This window comes from Pseudophryne corroboree (assembly GCF_028390025.1).
Source record: "Pseudophryne corroboree isolate aPseCor3 chromosome 3 unlocalized genomic scaffold, aPseCor3.hap2 SUPER_3_unloc_1, whole genome shotgun sequence".
Classification (NCBI taxonomy): Eukaryota; Metazoa; Chordata; class Amphibia; order Anura; family Myobatrachidae; genus Pseudophryne; species Pseudophryne corroboree.
In genome coordinates this window covers 4,711,896-4,729,392 of record NW_026967493.1, presented here as the reverse complement: position 1 = coordinate 4,729,392, position 17,497 = coordinate 4,711,896, and the positions used below count along the sequence as shown (strand labels likewise).

The 17,497-nt window shown below is 47.4% G+C and overlaps 1 protein-coding gene across 4 annotated transcripts in view; it reads left to right on the top strand.

Moving 5' to 3' along the window:
• The window catches only part of LOC134983145 (oocyte zinc finger protein XlCOF29-like), a 38,240-nt gene extending 23,064 nt beyond the window's left edge, over nucleotides 1-15,176 (top strand). The window contains exons 7-9 of one of the 4 annotated variants that reach the window (XM_063948884.1): nucleotides 13,305-13,408; nucleotides 13,532-13,589; nucleotides 13,721-13,881. In XM_063948884.1, coding sequence (XP_063804954.1) covers nucleotides 13,305-13,408; nucleotides 13,532-13,589; nucleotides 13,721-13,782 — 224 coding nt within the window. In that variant the 3' untranslated portion in view covers nucleotides 13,783-13,881. Of the gene's footprint in view, nucleotides 1-13,304 lie in introns of all 4 variants that reach the window. The other 3 variants (XM_063948882.1, XM_063948883.1, XM_063948881.1) reach the window with 3 other exon arrangements.
• The last annotated feature ends 2,321 nt before the right edge of the window (nucleotides 15,177-17,497 follow it).

Genomic DNA, 17,497 nt, shown 5'->3' with positions numbered 1-17,497 from the left:
CGAAAAGGGGGCGGGCCTATTCTCCTCAGCACACAGCGCCATTTTCCCTCACAGAACTGCTGGTGGGAAGGCTCCCAGGCTCTCCCCTGCACTGCACTACAGAAACAGGGTTAAAACAGAGAGGGGGGGCATTTTTGTGGCGATATTATTACATATTAAGATGCTATAAGGGAAAACACTTATATAAGGTTGTCCCTGTAAAATTATAGCGTTTTGGTGTGTGCTGGCAAACTCTCCCTCTGTCTCCCCAAAGGGCTAGTGGGGTCCTGTCCTCTATCAGAGCATTCCCTGTGTGTGTGCTGTGTGTCGGTACGTGTGTGTCGACATGTATGAGGACGATGTTGGTGAGGAGGCGGAGCAAATTGCCTGTAATGGTGATGTCACTCTCTAGGGAGTCGACACCGGAATGGATGGCTTATTTAGGGAATTACGTGATAATGTCAACAAACTGCAAGGTCGGTTGACGACATGAGACGGCCGGCAAACCAATTAGTACCTGTCCAGGCGTCTCAAACACCGTCAGGGGCTTTAAAACGTCCATTACCTCAGTCGGTCGACACAGACACGGACACTGACTCCAGTGTCGACGGTGAAGAAACAAACGTATTTTCCATTAGGGCCACACGTTACATGTTAAGGGCAATGAAGGAGGTGTTACATATTTCTGATACTACAAGTACCACAAAAAAGGGTATTATGTGGGGTGTGAAAAAACTACCTGTAGTTTTTCCTGAATCAGATAAATTAAATAAAGTGTGTGATGATGCGTGGGTTTCCCCCGATAGAAAATTAAAAGCGCTCACACGCTTATCAAAACAAGTGGCGTTACCGTCTCCAGATACGGCCGCCCTCAAGGAGCCAGCTAATAGGAGGCTGGAAAATATCCTAAAAAGTATATACACACATACTGGTGTTATACTGCGACCAGCGATCGCCTCAGCCTGGATGTGCAGCGCTGGGGTGGCTTGGTCGGATTCCCTGACTGAAAATATTGATACCCTTGACAGGGACAGTATTTTATTGACTATAGAGCATTTAAAGGATGCATTTCTATATATGCGAGATGCACAGATGGATATTTGCACTCTAGCATCAAGAGTAAGTGCGATGTCCATGTCTGCCAGAAGATGTTTATGGACACGACAGTGGTCAGGTGATGCAGATTCCAAACGGCACATGGAAGTATTGCCGTATAAAGGGGAGGAGTTATTTGGGGTCGGTCCATCGGACCTGGTGGCCACGGCAACAGCTGGAAAATCCACCTTTTTACCCCAAGTCACATCTCAGCAGAAAAAGACACCGTCTTTTCAGCCTCAGTCCTTTCGTCCCCATAAGGGCAAGCGGGCAAAAGGCCAGTCATATCTGCCCAGGGGTAGAGGAAAGGGAAGAAGACTGCAGCAGGCAGCCCCTTCCCAGGAACAGAAGCCCTCCACCGCTTCTGCCAAGTCCTCAGCATGACGCTGGGGCCGTACAAGCGGACTCAGGTGCGGTGGGGGGGGGGTCGTCTCAAGAGTTTCAGCGCGCAGTGGGCTCACTCGCAAGTGGACCCCTGGATCCTACAAGTAGTATCCCAGGGGTACAGATTGGAAATTCGAGACGTCTCCCCCTCGCAGGTTCCTGAAATCTGCTTTACCAACGTCTCCCTCTGACAGGGAGGCAGTATTGGAAACAATTCACAAGCTGTATTCCCAGCAGGTGATAATCAAAGTACCCCTCCTACAACAAGGAAAGGGGTATTATTCCACACTATATTGTGGTACTGAAGCCAGACGGCTCGGTGAGATCTATTCTAAATCTGAAATCTTTGAACACTTACATACAAAGGTTCAAATCAAGATGGAGTCACTCAGAGCAGTGATAGCGAACCAGGAAGAAGGGGACTATATGCTGTCCCTGGACATCAAGGATGCTTACCTCCATGTCCCAAATTGCCCTTCTCACCAAGGGTACCTCAGGTTCGTGGTACAGAACTGTCACTATCAGTTTCAGACGCTGCCGTTTGGATTGTCCACGGCACCCCGGGTCTTTACCAAGGTAATGGCCGAAATGATGATTCTTCTTCAAAGAAAAGGCGTCTTAATTATCCCTTACTTGGACGATCTCCTGATAAGGGCAAGGTCCAGAGAACAGTTGGAGGTCGGAGTAGCACTATCTCAAGTAGTTCTACGACAGCACGGGTGGATTCTAAATATTCCAAAATCGCAGCTGATTCCGACGACACGTCTGCTGTTACTAGTGATGATTCTGGACACAGTCCAGAAAAAGGTGTTTCTCCCGGAGGAGAAAGCCTGGGAGTTATCCGAGCTAGTTAGGAACCTCCTAGAACCAGGCCAAGTGTCAGTGCATCAATGCACAAGAGTCCTGGGAAAAATGGTGGCTTCTTACGAAGCGATTCCATTCGGCAGATTTCACGAAATAATTTTTCAGTGGGATCTGCTGGACGAATGGTCCGGATCGCATCTTCAGATGCATCAGCGGATAATCCTGTCTCAAAGGACAAGGGTGTCTCTTCTGTGGTGGCTGCAGAGTGCTCATCTACTAGAGGGCAGCAGATTCGGCATTCAGGACTGGGTCCTGGTGACCACGGATGCCAGCCTGAGAGGTTGGGGAGCAGTCACACAGGGAAGAAATTTCCAAGGAGTGTGGTCAAGTCTGGAGACTTCTCTCCACATAAATATACTGGAGCTAAGGGCAATTTACAATGCTCTGAGCCTAGGAAGACCTCTGCTTCAAAGTCAACCGGTGCTGATCCAGTCGGACAACATCACGGCAGTCGCCCACGTAAACAGACAGGGCGGCACAAGAAGCAGGAGGGCAATGGCAGCAAGGATTCTTCGCTGGGCGAAAAATCATGTGATAACACTGTTAGCGGTGTTCATTCCGGGAGTGGACAACTGGGAAGCAGACTTCCTCAGCAGGCACGACCTCCACCCGGGAGAGTGGGGACTTCATCTGGAAGTCTTCCACATGATTGTGAACCGTTGGGAAAGACCAAAGGTGGACATGATGGCGTCCCGTCTGAACAAAAAACTGGACAGGTATTGCGCCAGGTCAAGAGACCCTCAGGCAATAGCTGGGACGCTCTGGTAACACCGTGGGTGTACCAGTCGGTGTATGTGTTCCCTCCTCTGCCTCTCATACCCAAGGTACTGAGAATTATAAGAAGGAGAGGAGTAAGAACTATACTCGTGGCTCCGGATTGGCCAAGAAGGACTTGGTACCCGGAACTTCAAGAGATACTAAGAAGGGACTTGCTTCAGCAAGGATCATGTCTGTTCCAAGACTTACCGCGGCTGCGTTTGACGGCATGGCGGTTGAACGCCGGATCCTAAGGGAAAAAGGCATTCCGGAAGAGGTCATCCCTACCCTGGTCAGAGCCAGGAAGGAGGTGACCGCACAACATTATCACCGCATTTGGCGAAAATATGTTGCATGGTGTGAGGCCAGGAAGGCCCCCACGGAGGAATTTCAACTCGGTCGATTCCTACATTTCCTGCAAACAGGAGTGTCTATGGGCCTCAAATTGGGGTCCATTAAGGTTCAAATTTCGGCCCTGTCGATTTTCTTCCAGAAAGAATTGGCTTCAGTTCCTGAAGTCCAGAAGTTTGTCAAGGGAGTACTGCATATACAACCCCCTTTTGTGCCTCCAGTGGCACTGTGGGATCTCAACGTAGTTCTGGGATTCCTAAAATCACATTGGTTTAAACCGCTCAAATCTGTGGATTTGAAATATCTCACATGGAAAGTGACCATGCTGTTGGCCCTGGCCTCGGCCTGGCGAGTGTCAGAATTGGCGGTTTTGTCTCACAAAAGCCCATATCTGATTGTCCATTCGGACAGGGCAGAGCTGCGGACTCGTCCCCAGTTTCTCCCTAAGGTGGTGTCAGCGTTTCACCTGAACCAGCTTATTGTGGTACCTGCGGATACTAGGGACTTGGAGGACTCCAAGTTGCTAGATGTTGTCAGGGCCCTGAAAATATATGTTTCCAGGACGGCTGGAGTCAGGAAAACTGACTTGCTGTTATCCTGTATGCACCCAACAAACGGGGTGCTCTTGCTTCTAAGCAGACGATTGCTAGTTGGATGTGTAGTACAATTCAGCTTGCACATTCTGTGGCAGGCCTGCCACAGCCAAAATATGTAAATGCCCATTCCACAAGGAAGGTGGGCTCATCTTGGGCGGCTGCCCGAGGGGTCTCGGCTTTACAACTTTGCCGAGCTGCTACTTGGTCAGGGGCAAACACGTTTGCAAAATTCTACAAATTTGATACCCTGGCTGAGGAGGACCTGGAGTTCTCTCATTCGGTGCTGCAGAGTCATCCGCACTCTCCCGCCCGTTTGGGAGCTTTGGTATAATTCCCATGGTCCTTACGGAGTCCCCAGCATCCACTTAGGACGTCAGAGAAAATAAGAATTTACTTACCGATAATTCTATTTCTCTATCGTCCTAGTGGATGCTGGGGTTCCTGAAAGGACCATGGGGAATAGCGGCTCCGCAGGAGACAGGGCACAAAAAGTAAAGCTTTTCCAGATCAGGTGGTGTGCACTGGCTCCTCCCCCTATGACCCTCCTCCAGACTCCAGTTAGATTTTTGTGCCCGGCCGAGAAGGGTGCAATCTAGGTGGCTCTCCTAAAGAGCTGCTTAGAGAAAGTTTAGCTTAGGTTTTTTATTTTACAGTGAGTCCTGCTGGCAACAGGATCACTGCAACGAGGGACTGAGGGGAGAAGAAGTGAACTCACCTGCGTGCAGGATGGATTGGCTTCTTGGCTACTGGACATTAGCTCCAGAGGGACGATCACAGGTACAGCCTGGATGGTCACCGGAGCCGCGCCGCCGGCCCCCTTGCAGATGCTGAAGTTAGAAGAGGTCCAGAATCGGCGGCTGAAGACTCTGACAGTCTTCTAAAGGTAGCGCACAGCACTGCAGCTGTGCGCCATTTTCCTCTCAGCACACTTCACACGCTGTCACTGAGGGTGCAGGGCGCTGGGGGGGGGCGCCCTGGGAGGCAAATGTAAACCTATATACTGGCTAAAAATACCTCACATATAGCCCCCAGAGGCTATATGGAGATATTTAACCCCTGCCAAACTTCACTAAAGAGCGGGAGACGAGCCCGCCGTAAAAGGGGCGGGGCCTATCTCCTCAGCACACAGCGCCATTTTTTCTCTCACAGAAAGGCTGGAGAGAAGGCTCCCAGGCTCTCCCCTGCACTGCACTACAGAAACAGGGTTTAAACAGAGAGGGGGGGCACAAATTGGCGATATAAATATATATATAAAGATGCTATTAGGGAGAAACACTTATATAAGGTTGTCCCTATGTAATTATAGCGTTTTTTGGTGTGTGCTGGCAAACTCTCCCTCTGTCTCTCCAAAGGGCTAGTGGGGTCCTGTCCTCTGTCAGAGCATTCCAGGTGTGTGTGCTGTGTGTCGGTACGTGTGTGTCGACATGTATGAGGACGATGCTGGAGGAGGCGGAGAAATTGCCTGTAATGGTGATGTCACTCTCTAGGGAGTCGACACCGGAATGGATGGCTTATTTAGGGAATTACGTGAGAATGTCAACACGCTGCAAGGTCGGTTGACGACATGAGACGGCCGACAAACAATTAGTAACGGTCCAGGCGTCTCAGAAACACCGTCAGGGTTTTTTTATAAAAAACGCCCATTTACCTCAGTCGGTCGACACAGACACAGACACGGACACTGAATCCAGTGTCGACGGTGAATAAACAAACGTATTCCTCATTAGGGCCACACGTTAAGGGCAATGAAGGAGCTGTTACATATTTCTGATACTACAAGTACCACAAAAAAGGGTATTATGTGGAAGTGAAAAAACTACCTGTAGTTTTTCCTGAATCAGATAAAATAAAATGAAGTGTGTGATGATGCGTGGGTTTACCCCGATAGCAAATATTGGCGTTATACCTTTTCCCGCCAGAAGTTAGGGCGCGTTGGGAAACACCCATTAGGGTGGATAAGGCGCTCACACGCTTATCAAGTGGCGTTACCGTCTCCAAATACGGCCGCCCTCAAGGAGCCAGCTGATAGGCAGCTGGAAAAATATCCTAAAAAGTATATACACACAGACGGTGGTTATACTGCGACCAGCGATCGCCATCAGCCTGGAGATGCAGTGCTGGGTTGGCTTGGTCGAATTCCCTGACTAAAAATATTTTATTGATATAGAGCATTTAATAGGATGCATTCTATATATATATGTATGCGAGATGCACAGAGGGATATTTGCACTTTGGCATCAAGATAAGTGCGTTGTCCATATCTCCCAGAAGATGTCATGGACACGACAGTGGTCAGGTGATACAGATCCCATACGGCACATGGAAGTATTGCCGTATAAAGGGAAGGAGTTATTTGGGGTCGGTCCGTCGGACCTGGGGGCCACGGCCACAGCTGGGAAATCCAACCTTTTTACCCCAAGTTACATCTCAGCAGAAAAAGACACTGTCTTTTCAGCCTCAATCCTTCCGTTCCCATGTGGGCAAGCGGGCAAAAGGCCAGTCATATCTGCCCAGACATAGAGGAAAGGGAAGTAGACTGCAGCAGGCAGCCCCTTCCCAGGAAAAGAAGCCCTCCACCAGTGGGGGGGTAGTCTCAAGAGTCTCAGCGCGCAGTGGGATCACTCGCAAGTTGACCCCTAGATCATACAAGTATTATCCCAGGGGTACAGATTGGAGAGTCGAGACATTTTTTCCTCGCAGGTTCCTGAAGCCTGCTTTACCAACGGCTCCCTCCGACAAGGAGGCAGTATTGAAAAAAAAAAATTCACAAGCTGTATTTCCAGCAGGTGATAATCAAAGTACCCCTCCTACAACAAGGAAAAGGGTATTAGTCCCCCACACTATTTTGTGGTACTGAAGCCAGACGGCTTGGTGAGACATAGTCTAAATCTGAAATCTTTGAACACTTACATAAAAAGGTTCAAATCAAGATGGAGTCACTCAGAGCAGTGATAGAGAACCGGAAAAAAGGGGACTATATGGTGTCCCTGGACATCAAGGATTACCTCCATGTCCAAATTTGCCCTTCTCAACAAGGGTACCTCTGGTTCGTGATACAGAACTGTCAATATCAGTTTCAGACGCTGCCGTTGGAATTATCCACGGCACCCCGGGCCTTTACCAAGGTAATGGCCGAAAAGATGATTCTTAAAAGAAGAAAGGCATCTAAATTATCCCTTACTTGGACGATATCCTGAAAGGGACAAGTTTCCAGAGAACAGTTGGAGGTCGGAAAAGAACTATCTAAAGTAGTTCTACGACAGCACGAGTGGATTCTAAATATTCCAAAAATCGCAGCTGTTTTTCCGATGATACGTCTGCTGTTCCTAGGAATGATTCTGGGCATAGTCCAGAAAGAGGTATTTCTCCTGGAGGGGAAAGCCAGGGAGTTATCCGACCTAGTCAGAAACCTCCTAAATCCAGGCCAAGTATCAGTGCATCAATGCACAGGAGTCCTGGGAAAAATGGTGGCTTCTTACGAAGCGATTCCATTCGGCAGATCTCACGCAAAAACTTTTCAGAGGGATTTGCTGGACGAATGGTCCCGATCGCATCTTCAGATGCATCAGCGGATAACCCTGTCTCCAAGGACAAGGGTGTCTCTTCTGTGGGGGCTGCAGAGTGCTCATCTTCTAGAGGGCAGCACATTCAGCATTCAGGACTGTGTTCTGGTGACCACGGATGCCAGCCTGAGAGGCTGGGGAACAGTCACACAAGGAAGAAATTTCCAAGGAAGTGTGGTCAAGTCTGGAGATTTCTCTCCACATGAATATACTGGAGCTAAGGGCAATTTACGATGCTCTGAGCCTAGGAAGACCGCTGCTTCAAAGTCAACCGGTGCTGATCCAGTAGGACATCATCATGGCAGTCGCCCACGTAAACAGACGGGGCGGCACAAGAAGCAGGAGGGCAATGACAGCAAGGATTCTTCGCTGGGCGAAAGATCATGTGATAACACTGTCAGCAGTGTTCATTCCGGGAGTGGACAACTAGGAAGATTTCCTCAGCATAAATGAATTCCACCCGGAAAAGTGGGAACTTCATCTGGAAGTTTCCACATGTTTGTAAACCGTTGGGAAAGACCAAAGGTGGTTATGATGGCGTCCCACATGAAGCGCCAGGTCTAGAGACCCTCAGGCAATAGCTGGGACGCTCTGGTAACACCGTGGGTGTACCAGTCGGTGTATGTGTTCCCTCCTCTGCCTTTCATACCCAGTGTATGGAGAATGATAGGAAGGAGAGGAGTAAGAACTATACTCGTGGTTCCGGTTTGGGCCAAGAAGAACTTGGTACCCGGAACTTCAAGAGATACTAGAAAGGATCTTGATTCAGCAAGAATCATGTCTGTTCCATGACTTACCGCAGCTGCGTTGACGCCAGGGCGGGTGAACGCCGGATCCTAAGGGAAAAAGGCATTCCGGAAGAGGTCATCCCTACCCTGGTCAGAGCCAGGAAGGAGGTGACCGCACAACATTATCACCGCTTAGGTGAAAATATGTTCCATGGTGTGAGGCCAGGAAGGCTCCACGGAAGAATTTCAACTCGGTTAATTTCTACATTTCCTGCAAGCAGGAGTGTATATGGGTCTCAAATTGGGGTCCATTAAGGTTCAAATTTCGACCGGTCGATTTTCTTCCAGAAAGAAATTGGCTTCGGTTCCTGAAGTCCAGAAGTTGTTAAGGGAGTACTGCATATACAACCCCTTTTTGATGTCTCCAGTGGCACTGGGCGATCTCAACGTAGTTTGGGATTCCTAAAATCACATTGTTTTAAACAACTCAAATCTGTGGATTTGATATATCTCACATGGAAAGTGACCATGCTGTTGGTCCTGGCCTCGGCCAGGCGAGTGTCAGAATTGGCGGCTTTATCTCACAAAGCCATATCTGATTGTCCATTCGGACAGAGCAAAGCTGTGGACTCGTCCCCAGTTTCTCCCTAAGGTGGTGTCAGCGTTTCACCTGAACCAGCTTATTGTGGTGCCTGCGGCTACTAGGGACTTGGAGGACTCCAAGTTGCTGGATGTTGTCAGGGCCCTGAAAATATAGTTTCCAGGTCGGCTGGAGTCAGGAAATCTGACTTGCTGTTTATCCTGTATGCACCCAACAAGCTGGGTGCTCCTGCTTCTAAGCAGACTATTGCTCGTTGGATTTGTAGTACAATTCAGCTTGCACATTCTGTGGCAGGCTTGCCACAGCAAAAAATATGTAAATGCCCATTCCACAAGGAAGGTGGGCTCATCTTGGGCGGCTGCCCGAGGGGTCTCGGCATTGCAACTCTGCCGAGCAACTACGTGGTCGGGGGAGAACACGTTTGTAAAATTTTACAAATTTTATACCCTGGCAAAAGAGGACCTGGAGTTCTCTCATTCGGTGCTGCAGAGTCATCCGCACTCTCCCGCCCGTTTGGGAGCTTTGGTATAATCCCCATGGTCCTTTCAGGAACCCCAGCATCCACTAGGACGATAGAGAAAATAAGAATTTACTTACCGATAATTCTATTTCTCGGAGTCCGTAGTGGATGCTGGGCGCCCATCCCAAGTGCGGATTATTCTGCAATACTTGTACATAGTTATTGTTACAAAAATCGGGTTATTGTTGTAGGAAGCCGTCTTTCAGAGGCTCCTTTTGTTATCATACTGTTAACTGGGTTTAGCTCACAAGTTGTACGGTGTAATTGGTGTGGCTGGTATGAGTCTTACCCGGGATTCAAAATCCTCCCTTATTGTGTACGCTCGTCCGGGCACAGTACCTAACTGGAGTCTGGAGGAGGGTCATAGGGGGAGGAGCCAGTGCACACCACCTGATCTGGAAAAGCTTTACTTTTTGTGCCCTGTCTCCTGCGGAGCCGCTATTCCCCATGGTCCTTTCAGGAACCCCAGCATCCACTACGGACTCCGAGAAATAGAATTATCGGTAAGTAAATTCTTATTTTCTCGTAGTCCGTAGTGGATGCTGGGCGCCCATCCCAAGTGCGGATTGTCTGCAATACTCGTACATAGTTATTGTTACAAAAATCGGGTTATTATTGTTGTGAGCCATCTTTTCAGAGGCTCCGCTGTTATCATGCTGTTAACTGGGTTCAGATCACAGGTTGTACAGTGTGATTGGTGTGGCTGGTATGAGTCTTACCCGGGATTCAAAATCCTTCCTTATTGTGTACGCTCGTCCGGGCACAGTATCCTAACTGAGGCTTGGAGGAGGGTCATAGGGGGAGGAGCCAGTGCACACCACCTGATCCTAAAGCTTTTACTTTTGTGCCCTGTCTCCTGCGGAGCCGCTATTCCTCATGGTCCTTACGGAGTCCCCAGCATCCACTACGGACTACGAGAAATAGAATTATCGGTAAGTAAATTCTTATTTTCTGCATTGTATGTGACTTATGCTAGTTCTGCTGCCTGTACTTCTTTCTCTCTGTACATTATATTGCTGAATACTGGTGTGTATGGGATTTTCTCTGCCTCACATTACAGTGTATTGTATTTGTGCAGGTTCATTGTCACATACTATTATCTGTTACATGCTGCACATTACCATATTGTGTGTGTACTCTCCTTGCAGTTATTTCTAACAAAGGCAAGGCAGCTAAACAGCCTGGGGCACCTACTCTGGTAGCGTGTAGAACCTGTAACACAGAGGTTTTACCTCAGGATTTATTACAAGATGGTCAGTGCACTGCTTGTTTTGTGCCTCTGAGCACATCAGCTACCCCAACTCCAGTACAAGAGCTTCCATTGGCCTCGTTCTCTAACTTGCTGGCTAAAATAGCTGACAATATTGCAACCCCACCTGTGGCTCCCCCTATGGGTCTCCCACAGCTAGTACATCCTGTTTATCAGCCCCACCCATCCCACCTCCCTGGGTGGACATGTTGTCTTACTCTATACAGAGTCTGGCTGCTTCTTCTGCTGCATTTCAGAAAATATTACAAGGCCGAGTCACGCTGCCTACTCCTACTGCCACTAAGTGTACTGTGCCTTCCTCACAGTCTACACCACTCTCAGATTCTGAGGAATCGTCTGCTGCGGCAGATCAGGCAGAGGTTCTGATGCAGTGTCCCCCCTCAGGGGAGGACGAGGTACATTCCAAATTTAATGTGGCTGCTTTAGTTAGGGCGGATAAATTATCACTTCAGCTCAAAGATACTGAACCAGCCCCAAAAACTAAAGATCCTCTGTGCAAACGACAGAAGGTTCTAGTAGCTGGGTTTCCGCACTCTGATCACTTCTCGGAAGCTAGAGATGAGGCATGGAAAACTCATACGAAGTAGTTTACGGTTCCAAAATGGTGGAGCTCCTTTTATCCGTTACCAATATGTTATTGTACAAAATGGGAAAATCCACCTACTAATTAAAAGTTCCATTCTTCCCATCCCTACTGCATTCTCCCTTAAGGACCTTCCGGATAGACAATTGGATTCGTGTCTCAAATCTTTATATTCACTTACAGGTGCCAAAGTCAGACCTGCCATGGAAAATTGGACTGATTCCCTTGAAAACCGTTTCACGTCTGAGCCTACCACGGAACAAATGTCACTAATTGCCAACATCAGAGATGCAGCCTATTACATTGGGGAAGCTGCTCTGGACACTGTTCTATTATCCTCTAAGGCAGGCCTGGCCAACCTGTGGCTCGCCAGATGTTGGGAAACAACACATCCCAGCATGCCCTGCCACAGTTGTAGGATTCTCTAATAGCAAAACTGTGGCAAAGCATGATGGTAGTTGTAGTTTTACAACAGCTGGAGAGCCACAGGTTGGCCAGGCCTGCTCTAAGGCTTCAGCTGTTTCAATTGCAGTGCACTGCATTGTTTGGCTCCATTCATGGAAAGCGGACTCTGACGCCAAGAAAGCCCTGGAAGCACTTTCCTACACTGGCGAATTACTGTTTGGACCAGAATTAGACAAGATTGTTTCTAACCTGGCAACTACTAAAACAGCTTGCCTACCCTCCGCTTCTTTTGCGTGGCCTCGGACTTCGTCCTTTCGCCCACAGAGCAAGGCCAGAGGTCAGACCTTTCCTACATAGTCTCACTCCACCAAGGCCTCTTAAGCCTAAAACCAAGCAGGCCTGGGCAACTAGACGCCCAACTACCAAATTTGAGGATAAACCCTCTGTCTGATGGGGCGGGCTTCCCCCTGGGGGACCCCAGGGCGGGAGGCTGACTTCTTCAATTCGCCCATGGTCTCACACGAGTACACGCTCTCCTTCCTGAAGCGTCCTCCCAGACAATACTTTCCTACCAGCCCACCAGCAGATCTCAACAAAGGTGGTCATTCACTCCTTACTACTATCGGGTGTCATTATTCCTTTCCCAGTGTCTCAACAGGGCCAGAGGGTTTCTGTTCTACACTCTTTTTGGTTCATTCTACTCGCTCTGTGGGTCCTTCTTGGGCAGCCCGCCATGGCGCGTTTGCTGAACAACTATGCAAGGCCGCTACGTGGCCTTCTGCCCACACGTTTCTTAGGTTCTATGCCTTTGATACCTTTGATAAGTTTGCTTCTCAGGATGCAACATTTGGCCACAATGTCCTCCTTTCAGCTTAGGAGCGTTCCCTCCCTACTACAACTGCTTTGGGACATCCCAGTGTTAACCCTGTGGAGACCATGGACCCCGAAGAAGAAAATAAAAGTTATGGTAAAACTTAACCCTTGTTAACTCTTTTTCTTAAAGGTCCATGGGATCCACAGTGAACCCACCCTGACGCACCTAGCTTCAATGGGTTACTCTTGGTCACCAGCTCCCTTCTTCATATCTGTCAGAGTTTGTTTCCTGTGTGTACCAATCTTCCTTCTCTCCTCTCCAGTTCTTACTTTGGGCTTGTTAACTAAAAGCTGTGGGCAGGGTATGAGGGGAGATGGGTCCAGTGCATTCTGGGAGGCTCAAAGCTTTGCTGTTCGGTGCCTGATCCTGGTCTCCACCCGGCATACCCTAGTGTTAACCCTGTGCATCCCATGGACCTCAAAGAGTTAACAAGGGTTAGTTTTACCATGACTCTTATTCGGTATGCAATCGCAGGCTGTTTGACTGCCAGCAGGCGTCCAAGCTAAATGTACAATAGCATAATATCTAGCTACAGAAATATCTAAACATTAACATCTTTGAAAAGGATATTTCACCGTTATAATAATTTGATGTCTCTATAAATTTCAGTGCAATTAAATGTCCAGAAATTGCAGCAGACACACATCTGATGTTTAAATATACATTTCTTAATTCCACTGTTTTATTCTCCTTATTGTATTATCAACGTACTAATTACATGTATTTATCTGACAGATCTCCTGAACAGCGGATATACTGCAGCGGGTCTTTGCATGCTATCTCCTGACGCCACAAGAGATTCTCCAGGAGACTATCCCATTACCCCAAATATAAATTCTGTACGTCCTAGCGCAGATGTATCCTCTGATCCCTGCAATTATGGAGGGTGTCCTCCTGATATCCCACACACTGTTACACTTAGCACCAATCACACAAGTGATCTAATCTTTCCATGTTTTCAGTGTGGGAAACCTTTTCTAAAGAAATCAAGTCTTTCAGTACATCAGAGAAGCCACACAGGTGAGAGGCTCTTTCCCTGCTTTGATTGTGGGAAATGTTTTACAAAGATAGCAAACCTTAGAGTACATCAGAGGAGTCACACAGGTGAGAAGCCGTTTCCATGTCCTGACTGTGGGAAATGTTTTACACAGAGATCAGATCTCCAAAGACATCAGAGGACTCACACAGGCGAGAGGCCGTATCCGTGTACTGACTGTGGTAAATATTTTGCACAGAAGTCAGATCTGAGTAAGCATCAGAGAACTCACACAGGTGAGAAGCCATTTTCTTGTTCTGAGTGTGGGAAATGTTTTACGCAGAAAACAGGTCTCGTCAGGCATCAGAGACTTCATGCAGATAAAAAAGACATTAACGCACACTGATGATGTGAGTTTGACACAGAAGACAGGTCTTGCAAGAAAGCAAATATTTCGAATTGGGCACAAGGCCCTTTCATGCTCCAAGTGTGGGAAGTCTTTCACAGCAAAACCTTTTCCGGCATTATACAGTTCACATGGGTGGGAAGCAGTTTCCATTGTCTGAGTGTGGGAAATGTTTTCCCCAGAAGTTGTGTCTTCTTAAACATCAGCAAATTCTTTCACCTTAAGGAGGTTTAACATCTGCTTGCTTTTTAGTGGAAGGTATCTTTTTTTTTTTTTTTTATAAAACTTTTTTTTTTATTGAAGTGTCACATTCACAGACCTTGTAAGGATTAAAGGTACAATTAACAGATACAGCATTATGAGAATTATGTATTACGTAGAATACATAGAATCGTTTAGATAATCAAGCAATAGTCTCTATCATATAGAAGCCCTTTATAATAGAGACTAAGATAACATATCACAAATTGTGAGAACCGCATAACATAGGTGCCTTGCCGTCACTAGTGGAAGGTGTCTCATCGGCAAAATACATTGATTTAAGCTATTAAATTATTTCTCTAGGCGGTTAAGGGTCCTCCTACTGAGGCTCCCTCTGGCTGCGGCATATAGAGTCCTAGAGATTTTCCGTTACATTATGGCCGCCTGTGATAGTGCATCTGCATCTTTAGGCATAGTCTAATGCCCACTGAAATTGTATCTCTCTGCATGCAATTTTCATCTGCGTCTTTGAGCGTGTAGTGCGGCTCGGAGGCATGCGTAGACTGGAAGCATTGGTCGCTTGGGTCTGACATCACTCTCAATCGAGCCCATTGTAGCCATGCTTCCACAGTTAAATGAGGCCTTTACATGATGACGGGATGCCTGTACGGAGCTGGTGTTGCAGCTGCAAAAGGAAAAACAGTGGGTGGTGCGACTTATACTCATAAGGTAGCAAATATGGCTGCCGCGACTCTCTGATCTTGTGGCCACTTTGTGTCCATCCCAGAGTTATGGACACAACTAATGGCTCTATTCATCATTGAGCCATTCGTTGATTTACATTTTCCAAGATGATGTTGACTGCCTGGTCATCAACCTTAACTCGAAGATTGTTATCATGAAATATTTGCATTTTGTATTATGAATTGCCTCCTAAATGTGCCATTATTGTATTTGGCAATGTATTACTCGGCGTTGACTCTTGAGACTTATAATAAAAAAAAAAATACAAATTATTATACAAAAACACTCTCGTTTGTAAATGTGGCAGCATGCGGGCATGTGTGGGAGGTTTGTTACATGTTTCGGAAGTCCTGCAGACCCGTCTTCAGATGTCTCGCCATAATGATCCACCTGTACCTTCCCTTTTCCTGCGTCTCTTAGTCCTCTTGTGACCCGTAACAATATATATATCCATTCAAACAAACACCCTACTGCTGCCTTCCTTGTTCTACTCTTGTACCAAGGCTCAAGGCACCAGTGGCCAAGCTCTGCCTTTCTGGAACACCATGGACGTGAAGCAGTGTTCCACCAGCCATCACAGGTCAGGCTGCACTGAGTCCGTTGTCTCCTGGTGATATTGAGGCACTGACTCCAGAACCTGTTGCCATATCACATAAAAGCTTTCATTCCAGTCCTAGTAATTGTTAAATATTTCCCAGTATGATGCCTCATAGCAAATCCTGGACAACTCCGGTCCAGTGAAATCCTGGTATATATCCAGAAATTGAAGAGAGGCTGACAAGGTGCACTCTGTTGGCCAGCTTTGATTCTTCTGGTTGCTGGACCATTTAAAAAAAAAATAATAATCCAGGAATAGTGTGCAGTGGTTTTCATGTTTGTAGGCCTTGGGTGATGGTAGAGTTTTTGTGACAAAAAAACCTTGTTCTCAGTAAAGTCTGAGCAACGTTTCTGGTCCCCCCAATTGATTTTCATACTTTCGTTTTAAATGACTGAAAAAAAATCAGAACAAAAATATTTCTGAAATGATGGTATGTCGGCTTGGAAAGAAATCTCAGGTTTCCTTTTTTTTGTGGTGCGTACATCCAGTATAAACACTGCTAATTTGTTGCAAAAAAAAAAAAAGCTGGAGTCTTATGCTGGGTTCACACTGGCTGATATATTGGTCATTCAGTTGAACGGCCGATATATATAGTGGGCGGGTGAGACGGCATTCACAGACATATCGCGTCGGTCTGCAGCATAGCTGACGGCCAATATATCGGAATATTGTGCTGTGTGTACGGGTGCTTGTTATACTTTATAAAGGGCATATGGCCTGATCCAGCAATGTTGGATGCAATGTAGCGATTTCGTGTAACTGCGCACGTGTAACAATTGAATAGTAGTGATAGCGAAGTAGTGACAAGTAGTCCGCATTTGGGGGAGATAATGGGAGGGGGTGGCTAGAAAAATGACGGCATGACGGGACCATTTTCTGGGCGTTCCCTAGTCAGCCGCTGAGGATTTGTTTGCAGCTGGAAAAGCCCCAGCGCATTAGGAGAGACACTGTGTCTGGTACAGCGCCTGATGGTCCCGAAATTTCTGCTTAGGTGCGTGAGCTGCGGATATGAGACGCCAACAGTGGCCGTCTCTGTGCACAATATGGCGGCTGGGTCATTAGAATATAGCATGACCACTGACAAATCGCAGCTGCGCATGCGACTTCATACACCTCTGAATGAGGCCCACTGTCCCTCAGAGCGCGAGGAAGGGTTGGTGTTATAAAACCCTTTGTGAAGACGTTAACCCCTCCCTTACATCTGTCAGATCTCGGCACTGACCCAAGAGCATACATTCTATGCTGGGAGGTGTAGTACCACTGAGGTAATCACTGGTTTTGGCGATATGGGAAAAAGTTGCAGAAATGTTACAATTTTCTCGTACAGAAAGATATGAGAATAAACAGAATTCCCTTACCCCGCCATGTGTAACAGCGATGGCCAAACAGGAACATTGATCAATTTTAGAATATTTATGTTCTTTACTTCATCCTTCATGTCTTCACTTAACCTACAATTATTAAATGGGGTCATTGCGGCTTAACCAAAGTGACCCTAAAGTAATCGGCAGTGTAGAAAATGGGAGTGTCCTCACAATAATCAATACATGCCAAGCCCAACTAGGACCCTTGTGCGCAGGACATAGTGGTTTGTTTGCTAAGCGTCGGGTTCTATACACCAGGGTTTCCAATTGTGTTTATGCCAGCTGATTAAAAGGGCAGTGATTTTACTGGGAAAACACGTCTAGTAAAGTCCGGTGGGAGATATGGGGAAAGGGAACCATTCTCGATGCCCCTGCGCAGTCTAAGACGATGGTTCCCAAACTGTGCGCTATCGCTTTCCCCTGGGCTTTTGTTGGTTAATTGACCTGAAGTGGCTCCAAATTGCTGTTCTGGTGGCAGTGCTTCATCCACTCAGCCAAGACCCCTGGACCCAGAGGGCGGGACTGCAGCTGGCCCCCATGAGCTGGCACTGAAAGAGGATGGTGCAGCTGACGGCTGAGCTACTCACATTACTGTGCCTAGAGGCTGCCCTGCCAGTCCTGTCAGTGACCTCCATCATC